The 13,336-nt window shown below is 48.1% G+C and overlaps 1 protein-coding gene across 6 annotated transcripts in view; it reads right to left on the bottom strand.

The window, feature by feature from the left end:
• Positions 1–13,336, bottom strand: part of NAV2 (neuron navigator 2) — a 679,412-nt gene that overhangs the window by 110,062 nt on the left and 556,014 nt on the right. For all 6 annotated transcript variants that reach the window (XM_024558786.3, XM_024558785.3, XM_053924021.2 and 3 more), the window contains one exon: positions 4,330–4,452. In XM_024558786.3, coding sequence (XP_024414554.2) covers positions 4,330–4,452 — 123 coding nt within the window. The remainder of the gene's footprint in view (positions 1–4,329; positions 4,453–13,336) is intronic.

Below are 13,336 nucleotides of genomic sequence, written 5' to 3' on the forward strand. Positions count from 1 at the left end.
CAGGATCTGAAACGCTCAGGGTTTGGGGGACAAAGAAAACCCAGTAACCAGAGGGAAGAAAACTGTTTCTCCCTCCTGCTCGGTTCCTTGGCGTCATGTTAGTGGGCAATTTACATTTTGTTCAAGTCTCAGGCCGATGGTTTACCATGCAGCATTACTTATTTTGCTTTATCACTACCTAAATCAACAAAAGCCACTGAAATTCAATAAGAATTCTAATGGTTTAAAATTTTTTTTAGAGATTGTATTTATTTTTAGAGAGAGGGGAAGGGAGGGAAAAAGAGGGGAAGAGAAACATTGATGTGAGAGAGAACCATCGATCCACTGCGTTTTGCATGGGCCCTGACCTGGGACCGGGAACCAAATCTGCAACCCCATCGGGAATCTGATGGGCGACTTCTCGCCTTGAGGGACAACATCCAACCAACTGGGCCACACCGGTCGGGTCAGGGTGCATTCTAATGGTTTAGCTACCAGGGGTGTCCACCCTGCAGCCCGCGGCTCGGGATGGCTGTGAATGCGGCCCAACACAGAAACATAAATTCACTTAAAACATTATGAGACTTTTTGTGATTATGTGTCACAAGGTATTTAATCACTGCCCAAGACAACTCTTCGTCCAGTGTGGCCCAGAGACACCAAAAGGTTGGACCACCCTGGAGAAGAAAGGTACCAAGTAATTCCGAAGTCCTCCTCCTGATCCGATGCCCTCGGCAAGCCCGACTGCTGTCCTCCCAGTGCCCTCAATGACACCGCCATGACCCAGGGGTGCCATTTCGGCAGAGTATGTAGCTGCCTGTGCCCACGGCATGCTGAAGCCCGAGGGTGATGACAGAAAGGGCCATGAGCACAGTGGTGACTTGCAAGGACAAAGAAAAGGACTTGGGAGTGGAAACTTTCCCAGAGCTGCACTTTGAGCTTTGAAAGCATGCCATTCGCCGGAGTTCAAGAACTTCTGATGGGTGATGAGGGGACACCGTGCATGGAGGAGCTGGCCGGAGTTCAACAAACCCTTTGATTGTCTGGGATCCCAGCCCCTCAGCCCTTCTGGGTGTATTTCTGTTTCTTCCCAGGCTAACCATTCAGAGACCTTCACACTAAAGTTCTCTTTACTTGTCTGTTATCTGGGGCCTATGTCTTGTAATAAGCCACTTCGACTTGTCCCCTTTGATGCTTCGTTCTCAGCCGGCTGCCTCTCCTTGGCTGGAAGTAGCCACTGAGGACTGTCAGGCGAAAACTGGAGCCCAGGGTAGCAGCCCTGAGGAGTGACAGGAGATCAAGGACAGGCTTGGCATTCTGAACTTACTGTCGTCATTTATTCTTTCTCAGAGGCCGCTAGTGACACAGAGACTCACAGGCTGACCTGGTCTCTATTTCCCAGGCTTGGGAGGTACACACTGCTATCAGTTACTTTTAATAACCCTGATGACATCCCAGCCACAGCTTGGTGCAAACAGCCGGGATACCTGTGTGGCAGGTCAGTGTCCTGCGGGGCTGTTCCCTGGGGCTCCAGCCGGAGCGGCACCGCTGAGGTTAACGGCTCTCCTACTTGCATGGGGAGGTGATCTGCACTTTGCCGGCTTGTCTTCCCTTGGCTGACGTCTAATCGGGTCTCGTCTCTCAGTACTTTTCCTATTTCCTTTGCAGAGCCAGTCTGTTGCTTGTGTGCCAATCCTTACGGCCGGCTGTCTTTTTTATAAGGAACTTTCTGGAAATATCTCAGCTCTGGGACCTTCTTTTTTCAGTTTAAAAGTGAAGGATCCTGAAAAGGTGCTGGGTTCTCTGTATTTTTCCACTTGTCTACTTTAAATTATTTAAAGAACATATTTCCGATTACTGGGACAAGAATAGAATTGCCTAACCAGCAGCCAGCCATTTGCATAGTACCTTTTAAAAGAATAATATATCTGCACACAGTCTGTGATATTCTTCTTTGATATTTCACATGAAATAGCTTATACTAAGCAATATTTGTAAAATCATGAGTTTCGTGTGATAGTTATATTCTTTAAAGTATTAAAGTTAAAATGTAATTGTTTTTTTTTAAATCCTCACCCAAGGACATGCTTTATTGATTTTAGAAAAAGGGAAGGGAGGGAGAGAGAGAGAAAAACATTGGTGTGAGAGAAAAACATTGATTGGTTGCTTCCCGTTGTGCCCTGACTTAGAATTGAACCCACAACCTTTTGGTGTACAGGACGATGGTCCAACTGACTGAGCCACCTGGCCAGGGCTAAAATGTAATTGTTAAAAAGAAATATTTCCCCGTCTACCACCTAAAATTATTTCCTATACGACTAATGTGAGCCTCCCACTTGAGTACAGTTTGGGGGAGAGATTTACATAAAGAACTTTATAGAAACTAATCAAATACTATTTCAACTTAGCAAAAGACGAAGCATTCCTATGGTCTGTTTACAATCATTTTGGAGATTAAAGAACTTTAACTTATTCCAGAATAATGCAAAATGTCTCACTGCCTACAGGTCAGAACTTATATCAAACAGGGAATTTATAAGCATTGTTAAACCCTTTTCTTTTTTTAAAAAAGCCACCTGAATTCTTTCTTTAAAAGTTGGTCCGTCACCCACTCAGCGTCACACAATCACGTGGTGGCAGTGACAGTCGGGGGAGAGCCAGAGATGGCGCTGCCCATTCGGTCCACTGTCGCGGCTGAACGAGAAAGCACCACCGGCACCCTCTCCTTCCCAGCCCCCACCCAGTTCCTCCACCTCCAAAAGCGGAAACAAGCTCAGCTGTGATCTGTGATCATTCCATTAACCCTGCAATAAAGCATTAAATTAAACTGCCTAGCACAGATTCTTCCTGTGCTACAAGGGGAAGTGAACGTCACAAGGCCTGCCCTTTATGCTAATCAATTTACTAACCACCCACATGTTTACAGCAGAACGCAAACAAGCACAATAATTGGTCAGCATTGTGACATCTCCAGAGAGGGGGTTACAGTAAATGATTTTTTTACCCCTGATAATATTTCAGTTATAGAGAGCTTTAGCTTTAGAAAGAGTTCTCAAATGGTTCAGCTTTCTGTGGAACCCTCAAACCAATACTTAAAAAAAAAATTAATTACGGGAACAAAACTGACTTGAGCTGGCACTGCAGTGGACAGCCTTTGTCGTCTCTGGTATAAATCACCACGCTGGACACGGGGACTCTGAGAGGGACGCATTCAAGTCAGTGGCAGAGCCTGGGCCAGATCCCAAGTTCCTGACAACATATTCAGCGCTGCCTCCATCAGCCTAGGCTTCCCAGCGTTCCCCGAGAGATCGTGAAGAGAGATTTCTCTTCAGCAAATGCCATTTCTGGGGGTAACTTTAGTGTCTGTCTCTTTAGTAGGCTGCCCCATCTCTGCGAAGCCAGAGAACTACGGAAATCACCTACCTCCTTGTCAATAGCATGCCCTGCTAAGAGAACCAGCAGCTGGACTTGTGCTGCAAACATCTGGCTTTCCAACACATGAGGTTTAGCCCCCCAAAAGAGTACAGGATTGCAAACCCCTCACATCTAAATTCCATGTAGTGTCACACGAACCCAGATGTGGAAAGGGGTCAATCAAGTATGCCAGAAAAATCTTTCAACAGACAGATCACTGACGGGCATTGAAATCTAGAAATGCGGCACATCGGAGCTCGAAGGGGTCCTGGGGGTCATGACAGCCCAAACCTCTTCTTTAAGAGGCTATTCATGGTCACAGAATCAGTCTGTGTCCGAGTTAGGACCAGAAACTCGGATGCCAAACATTCTTTCTTTACTGCAGTGTTTTCTGAAGCTCTTTTCATCTCTGACGGCAACAGCAATGAAGACTGACCAGTCCAATGCTATAACCCTGACTGCTCAGCTCTATAACCTTCACACTTACACCCTGCCTCCTATTACCAAGCAACAGGAGACTGATGGGGAAGCCAGCTCCGCCAAGGCCAGGAGAGCTCCCATCTGCACACACACCTTCGGTGCACCACCAGGGACTCTGTTCCAAGGTGCAATACCTAGAAAGCTGCCTAACAGGGGAAGTCAAGCAGATCCCCGGGGCCTGCTGAACTGACAAACATAGCAACAGTCAAAACAACAACAAAAACTACTCAGAAGCAGCCGCTCTCAGAAGCAGCACCCAGTGCAGAGCAGGACTCGGCCCTTCAGCAGCCCTCTCCCTCCTGCTGTGACAGCTGCCAATTCCAGGCAGGCTTCAGGGCCTCCCGACCTCTGCAGGGTTAAAGCAACACCCATCACTCCAAATTTCACCACCCCCATTCCTCAGGTCACTGTGAAATGCCCTCTGAACGTGGTCAAGCCCAGACAGAGCAAGCATACCTGTCGGCGTCCCCGAGGCCCAGGGAGGTGTTTCTTTGCAGGGTCTCCCGCACCACAGCCATCCCATCAGGGAGCCGGTTCAGGCGACGGGTGTAGAGGCCAAGTCCGCCATCGGTCATGTACCTTTAAAAGGGGGAGGATGCAAAGGTATGGTCAAAAGCAAGTCCTGTACAGTCTTGTTGTTCACATCCAGGAGCCCTGTGTGGCCATCCTGTGCTCTAAGGGGAAGGGACTGAGGCTTTCCCGAAGCTCTGTCACTGATCACAGCCTCGGGCCAACACTGCAGCTGACTCAACCCAAGGATCACCAGCTCGGTAGCAAAAATAGAAGTCAGCTTAACAAACTCACGGGAATCTATGAAGCAGAGAGGAACTAACTAGTGAATAACATTAAATATCAAATGTACTTATGACATTCTTTTTTAATGTCAGTAATTATACAAGCAGATTTTTCACCAAAGAGAATGAAACTGGCAAGTCCCAAGGAAATCACAGGGAAAAACATTACAAAACAGGGCAGCGGAGGGTGCAGGCAAGCTTTTAAGAGGCCAAAAGAAAAGAGCCACCTTTGCCATCACAGGCAGGTCACTTTTCTGGATTTGTCATTTAAACTATGGGAATACAGCACGGCCTTCCTGCACTGCAAGGCAAATGTGAGAATTAGTGAAAGAAGGCACATGAAAAGTGCTCTGCCATTTGCATCGAACCATGTAAATGAAAGACATTATTAGGATTGTCATCATCGTGAAGTACCTGCAGATGATGCATTTCACCTTTAACAATGTGTTCAGGTGGTTGTCATAAAACTATCTTCTGATGAAATCGGTGTTGTCCCCTGGACCTATCTGAGCAGATGGCTGATGGTACACAGACCAGACCAGCTCCTGAGATCTTAGTCATGAGCAGGAGGTAGTTCAGGTCCAAAGCAGCTTCACCTCTCCACCTTGGCTCCTTCACAACACTCAGTCAAGGAGTCTGCTGTGCTATTACCCCCTCCTCAGAGGAGAACACGAAGGCAAAGCAAAACCTGGGCAGAGCAAGAAACCAAACTCAGACCCCTGTAATTCCCACACAGGCCGAGTGAGAAAGACTTGCAAGGCATCTGAAACTACGTGTTTTACATTTCAAGCCAAGTAAGAAGACCCACGAGTAGTTCATTTTCCTGAAACCGGCAGCTGAGCTGCATCATGAAATGTTTCACAGCATTTAATGTTTTAGCTTTAGCATACGAGGGGTAGATCCTGATGGTTTTCAGTCCTTGACTCCCCCTCCCCACCCCCTCTCATTTGGGAACTTTTGGGATAGATATATTCTTAGGACAATGGAACTATAAGATGCTGTGGAGGCTGCCTGGAACCACTGCATTCAAGTTAGGGGAAGAGAAGGAAGTTCTCCCTGGAGCTACCGTGGGTGAGAAGGATTCTCCAGGATGGGTCAAAAGAACATCCCCTTAGAGCAGCTTCCAGGAGGACACGTCTGAGCTGAACTTCTCTGATGTCCCCCCTTGCCCCTCAGTTATGCCACGAGTGACCACAGACGATGTAATGCCAACTGTTGGGCGTCCATCAAACTGGTAGACTGTGGTTATGCCAACAAAGCAGCAGCAGCAGAAAAGACTGAATTTTTCACTCCATTGTACCATGTTAAAAACCAAAAGCACTCTGTGAATATACTAAAAACCACTGAAATTGCCTTCCCAGCACACTCTCCTCCCTAGATAACAGAATCCTCATTCTGTTCTTTTCTAGGAGAGTCGGAGGGCCACGAATCCTGACTAGTCTAAGCCAACCTCTTACCACTGACTAGTGTAGAAATGGGTTGTATTATCTAAATTTGGCTAGTGACATCAAGCCTCCTTCTGGGAAAGTTTTTTTCACTCTTAAAAGAAGACATAAGGAAAATAATATAGCCTAAATCTTTCGTGTTCCCCCCAAATCCACATGCTGAAGCCCTCACCCCTATGTGATAGTACTTGGAGGTGGGGCCTTTGGACGGTGATTAGGGTTAAATGAGGTCATGAGGGTAGAGACCCCCCTAACGGAATTAGTGTTCATACAAAATGAGAGAGAGACCGGAGCTCTCTCCCCTCCACCACGTGAGCAGAGAGCAAAGAGGGGGCTGCCAGCAAGCCAGAGAGTGGCCCTCACCGAGAATCGAATCTTCAGGCACCTTGATTTTAAACTTCCCAGACTCCAGACATGTCAGAAATAAATGTTTGTTGTTTAAACCTAAATAAATAACTAACACTGAATTTTGTACTTTAAATGGTGAATTTGCCCTGGCTGGTGTGGCTCAGTGGATTGAGCACCAGCCTACAGACCGAAAGGTTACTGGTTCAGCTTCTGGTCGGGGCACATGCCTGGGTTGCAGGCCAGGCACCCGGATGGAGGCGTGTGAGAGGCAACCAATCGATGTATCTCACACACGGATGTTTCTCTCCCTCTCTTTCTCTTTCCCTTCCTGTCTCTTTAAAACAAATAAATAAAACCTTTTTTAGAAACAGTGAATTTTTTTGTTGATATATAATATTAAATCTCAATTAAAAAAACTGACAGTATAGTTAAATAATTCTTTGTTTGACTTTTTAATGCTTGCTTTTCCTACATAAGACAGTAACCTCCTTTAAGGCAGGGACTGTTCTTATTTTCTTCAAATGTCCATCCCATGTGCTAGCACATTCTAAGTGCTTACTGAGCACTGGTTTTTGCTGAATGAAAGAAGCCTGAAGACATACTCACTGGGTGGGGTTTACCCAAAACTTTTTGGAAGGACAGCAATTACAGCTTTTCCTCCCTCTTAAATGTCAGCAAACTTGGCATCTAAGACATATGGCAAAGCAAATTAAACTACCTGTCAGCCTACCCATCTGTCCACCCACCCATCCACCCACCCACCCATCCAACAGATGCAGCGACTTGGGGTCCAGCAGTGGGCTACATGCCCACATCCTACAGCTGGCATGTACAGAAAAAACCACTTACTCCCAAATGCAGTAACTTTGCCAGAGCTAGACCTTCTAGAACAAATGTCCTTTCAAGGACCAAAACACAACCTTGCATCATTAAATGATATTTCAGTAAAGTCCTTGAGGGAGTACAGATAAACAAAAAACTTTGAACTAGGGGGATCTTGTCAAAGGGCAAAAAACTAGTTTTAGCATTCATTTTCCCTGCCGTGTTTTTACTGCTGGTGAAACAGCACACACATTCGGGCAATTCCATGCACCCGGGCATGTAGACGAGCGCCCCCCCACCCCCCGACCCATCATCCCCCAGGCCGGCTTTCTGCAATGGCCAGACAGCAGAGCTTGGTTCGTGTTCCAGAGCCAGAATATTGAGACGTGCTGCAGCCCAGGCCGGCAACCCCCGTGCGCAATGTGGTTTCGTTGAAAAATGGCCACTAAGGAAAGTGGGAGGGCCCTGGAGGGATGGGACTGGATGCCGTAACTTGGCATGTCAGCTGATACCAGAAACTCTGATTTTGTTTAGACGGAGTGGAAGGGAAAGGGCAAGGTGAGATCCAGATCCTCTGCCTTCTCAAATGCACCTGAAAACCAGCGGTGGAATGAATGCAACTCACCTGACAATGATTCCCTTTTGTTGCAAATCTATTTCATTTACGTGTGTGTTAGGGGTGGGAGTGGGAGGAGAGAAGGGAGAAATGACGAGGAAAATGGGGAATTTACATCTTCTGCCAGAGGTCTGTAAAAACATATTCAATCATATATTTTTAATAATGTTCTTCAAAATAAATTCTGCTGTAGGTTCCCTCATGAGCAGACAGCACAGCACTAGAGACAGCTGTCGCTAGACCCAGCCGCATACTCACGAATCTAACTTGCCGTACTTATTTCTAAAGTATTATCCACTGATTACAATAGTCTGATTCACAGAAAAGCGTCACATGTTTTTTAATAACTCTTCCAGCCTTAGTAAAAAAGATTCTTTTTGTTGTTGTTGTTCAAGCTTGCATGGGAGTTGGCTACGGAATACCTTGGCCTAGATGGCCATACTCGAGTCAGACCCTGGAGGAATCATCACTTACAGGTGAGGTGGTCGCTGTTGTGTTCATCTGAAACACCAGCCCTTGCCCAGCAGCTGAAAAGGCTCTTGCTCCTTAGGGCTCAGGGAGGCTGGGGAGCGATGGGTGCACCCCATCTTTGGGAGCTTTTTGTCTGTGGGGTGTTTTCCTTGCTATTCAAGGCTGAGGCACCCTGGGGTGGCCCATGAGCACCAGTCAGAAAGAGCGCTCTGTTGTCAGACAAACCTGGGTTCAGAGTCTCCTCCACCCCTTGCTAGCGAAGCGACCTGGTGCACATCATTACTCACGAGAACTGATGGTTATTGGTGCTTGCTGGGAACCGTGCAAAGGGCTGCGCGTAAGCATCAAAAGAATCCTATCAAGTGTATTATTATCTTTATTTTTCAGATGAGGAAAATGAAACTGGGGTCAAGACCACAGTGCAGGGAGGTGGGTTCAAATCCCAGCTTTGCCAATTCTTGGGTGTATTCACTTTGAATTTCAGTTTCTACATCTTGCAAGATGGGTGAAACTACAGAAGAACCTCACAGGGCTGTGGTGGGGTGAACAGGACAGCACGCACCAAGCCCAGTGCCTGGCACGTTGGGAACGCTTCAGCACAGCAGGATGACTGCATGCCCTTCTCCCCGTGCACTTCCGCAAATAGCAGGCTCTGTGCCAGGAACAGAGACGGAAAGGCCTAGAGACCTCGTCCCTGCCCTGCTCTCACAGAGCTCAACACCTACGAGAGACTCAACCACAGGACACACGGGTACCTCTACTCCTACAAGCAGAGCAGTGTTACAGAGGGACGCATGACAGGCTCTGAGCCTGGGGGAAGGTGGCACGGAGGACAGCTGTTTAAGCTGGCCCTTGAAGGGAGCATAGGAGCTTGCCAGCCATAGGAGAATCCATGCAGGCACACGGATAACATGAAAAACAGCCAAGAGAATTGCAGAGGAGGGTAAGTTAAGAGAAGGGTACGTAGTTCACTGTTGCTGGAGCATCAAGAGCAAAGACAGGAGCTGGGCTGCATGGGGACCGGGGCACGGTCAGGAAGGGCCTGGATGCCAGGTGGGGTTGAGACCTTTGCCTGCAAACCAGGGGAGCAGATGAGGGGCTGGCTCTGGCTTCTGTTTCGCAGAGAACACCGACTTTTCAGTACTTCTGTCATCCATTACTGCATTTTTGGTGAGCATCTTCTCACTGACATTTCCCTCTCCAGATTTTTCGGAATGCACCAGTTGTCTGAATCCTCCCTGAGTCATCCCAGGCCTCTGGGGAATGACCAGACTTGCCAGGTAGACCTCACCATCCCTCCAGACATGCCTATTACAAGAAGTTTCTCAACAAAGTGGGTGCATCCCATGTAACTGACACTCGCTATGAAAAAGCTCTGGCCTCTGGCAGGACCTGTCAGAACACAGATGTGTGCTAGATTTGAGCCCAATGTTTAGCCAGTAGATCTCTGCTCTTCTTTAAACGTAATGAGGCCACAACGGGAAACAAGTGAATCTGGCCTTGTGAGTCACCTTCAGAAGGAGGGACAGTGGCTCCTTGATGCCAAGGTCCACAGTCCAACACGGCCGTCACAGGCAACACACGCTGAGCTTCATTCCTCTCAGAAGAAATCACCTTCCTTCCATCAGGACTGGTGTGTGGGGGGGAGGTGACAGGGAACGGGAAGGGAGAGAAGTACGTACTGACCTGATCTAGTTCAGTGCACTTCTAACAGAACACGGCATTAAAAAATTTTAAACCCTCAGATGCAAGAAATGAAAGCAGTGCAAACAGGGGGAAGAAAAAAAAAAAGAAAGAAATCAAGCCTAGACGAATACTTCGCTTTAAAGGCATGTCGGCCTGTCTGTGTTTTCTGGACACACTTTTGGTTGAAGTGTGAACATTGTAAAGAAAACTGGAATGAGAGAAAGACAGAAAACTCTCCGTGCCAATGTCAATATGAAAGAAGGACCATACACATCAACACGTACTTTGTTGCACAAGCTCAAAAGAAACGACGTGAGCTGACGAGGAGCCCTTGAAGGCGAGCGTCTCACCAACATCCAAGTCCCCACAGCATCTGCTCGCACGGGCCGGCTACTCCGTGACAGCGCGGCAAGGCATTTACTCTCTACGTTTCTCGGGGTGTAAAGTGAGTTTCTGGACAAACCTGTACAAGGACCCCTTTAGTTCAGGGCCTCTTAGAAGTCAGATGAGTAAACTCCACTCTGGGTCACAGAAGGACAAACGGACAAGCTCGTCTAACAAAGCTGCCTGAACCTTTTTGAAGAAAGCCGATCTTTATGACGGAGAAGAGCTGCTACGTTTGACTTCGGGGTGGAAGAGAATACATTTGAAATGCAAAAGATGGTTAGAAAAAACTAGGTTTAAGTTTTCAGTGCTAATTCTAAAACGGCAGCACTAAAATTTAGGGGAACACTTACAATTTTGCGAAGGAGACACTTGGAAAACCTCCAAGTTTTTAGGCACAAAAGCTGAGGCAAATATGGTATAATGTCATTTACCACTCCCATTGCCTCTGCCTGAAGTGACAAGGACAGAGACCTGTTACAGAGGGAGTCCAGTACCCTACTGCCAGGATGTACTTGACATTGTAAACCCGGTGAAGGTGAATTGTAACGAAAGAACACCGTGCTGCAGCCTCTCGACCATGGGCCACCCCAAGCTCACACACGATGGAACAAAACCAACGCAGCCTTCGGAGAGAAAGTCGAAGGTTTGCAAAATCTCTCCCTGTAACAGCAGGACTTCAACGATAAAAAATCCGGACTAGACAACACAACCAATCAGGAAACATGTCCTTGCTGTTTGTGTCTGTGGGGACCCTGCCGGCAGGGGCAGAGGGAGCTGTGGATCCAGGGAATCCAACCAGTTTCCTACCTTTCTGCTTGATGCGGAGTTGGGGCACCTGTCAGCACCACTGGCTCCTCAGGACCTCACCAAGCTGCTTTCTTACTCTTTTTAGGAGGATAGGGGAGTTCAGTTTTAATCTCTAGTAGAATCTTCCCTTGTATTTTGCTCAAGCCCGGAGGAGCCACCCGAGGCCATGCGGAGAGCCACCTCAGCTCAGGGCACAGAAAAGGACCATGGCGAAAGGATGTCACTGCAGGAAAATTCTTTCAATGGCCACGAGCCAGCCACCGACCCGGAATGTCCACAGCTCAAGGGACAGCAGCCCCTTCCCTGGCTTGTCTGCATTTCACTCCCATCTCACCAAGTCCTGGCTGTGCAGCGAACGGATGACGGGGAAACCCTGGCCGAGCCCTCGGAGCGGGTGTGGCTGGAAGTCAAGCCTGCTGCAGAAGGGAACCGGGCTCAGGAGGTCTGGAGCCTACTCCAGCGGCCCGGGCACCGGAGCACGCCTCTCTGGGGAGCGCTGCACAGACGTTGCTAAGCTAGTCAGACAAGAGCTCCATTCTGGCAGGCCGTAGGGACAAAAGCAGCAGCAGCAGCAGGAAAAGACAAGCCTGAGTAAAGGGTCTCAGGGGCCCCCTTTAAGCCTCACTGGGGTGAGGGGTGGGGAGGGACAGGGCCACAGACTTTATTTCCTAAAGTGTGGCAAAGGCACACTGCTGGGGTCACTGTGACAAAACTTGACATGTGCCTCACCTTCTACCTGCCACTCAAAATCTGGGCCACGCACCAGCAGCTGCAGCATCACCTGGTGACCTTGCAGAACGGCAGTTTCCCAGATGTCCTGATTCAGATGCCCCCGTTCAACAAGACGCCGGTGGCTCTAGTGCGCGTCGGAGAGGGGAAGCCCCAGTCTCTGTAGTGGGGCTGAAAACGGAGGTGCTCCTATGGAGATTTCTTTCTTATCACGTCCCCTTTAATGTTACACTTTACACAATATTTCAGTAACGTGGCACATATATATTTAAAAAACCAACACGAGCTTTTTTTTTTACCCAACCAAAACCAGTTAGGGACTACTATCTAAAGCAGAAATTCCTAAACCTTAAGTCATGCACCCTTTGGAGAACCTGCTGAAGCTATGGACCCGTCTCACATATGGTGCAAAACGTGCGTCTGGTCTGCGTGGGTCCGGAGATCCCACCCCAGACCCACGGCAGCAGTCCCTCTCCTGAGTTGGGGCAGAAGTGGATCCTGGCTGACTTGGTTCTGCCAACATATTCCGCAAGTTTCCACATCCCGAGACTCCTGTTGTGTTTGCTCTGCAGTGACTCAGCCGTGGCGATGGCGTTGCTGTAACTCACACGTCCCCCCGAGTTTTAGCACACAGACGCAACCTCGCCACTGCTCTGGGTTTGGGTTTGCTCTCCCCAAACTCCCAGCAAAGGAGGGATGGAGCAAGTGGGAAAATTCTTGGGTGGCGATAAAACATGCTGCCAGGTTCTCTTTGTCTTTGACAAAAACACCAGGTGAATCTTCACAAGTTTAACAAAATTCCATGGGGCGCTAACTTCCACAGTGTTTTGGTCTAGCATACCTAAGGGTCTATGCACATATCAGCACTGAGACATTTTAATGAAAAAATCCACAATGTTGCTAATAAAATAACAATCACACAGAGCCGGGGAATTGTAACAATAGTGGATTTGTCAGTCCTATGTAAATCCATACACACACGGACAATTTTCAGAATAATCCATTACTATGCTTGTTTGAAATGAGAATTGGCAGAGCAGTCTTCTCAAGGAAGGCTGCGCACTTTGGAAATCCGACAGTCCCGGTGCCTGGGACCTGGTCTGGCCCGGATTCACTTTATTGTGGTTCGGCTGTCAGTGCGGCGTTGCGGCAAGCACTTCTCACACTAGCAGGAAGCTTTCTGTCCACCTACTGAAAGATGAAACACATCCTAACACACAGGAGACAGTTCTCTAGACAAAGCCCCTTTAAGCTCCTTCTCGGAATGAAACCGATGGTGAAAGGAGATTGACTGCCGTCCAGGAATTCTCAAACCTTTAGAACACACCTGAGTCATCTGGGGAGCCTGAGAAAAAACT

The sequence above is a fragment of the Desmodus rotundus genome, chromosome 5 (assembly GCF_022682495.2).
Source record: "Desmodus rotundus isolate HL8 chromosome 5, HLdesRot8A.1, whole genome shotgun sequence".
Classification (NCBI taxonomy): domain Eukaryota; kingdom Metazoa; phylum Chordata; class Mammalia; order Chiroptera; family Phyllostomidae; genus Desmodus; species Desmodus rotundus.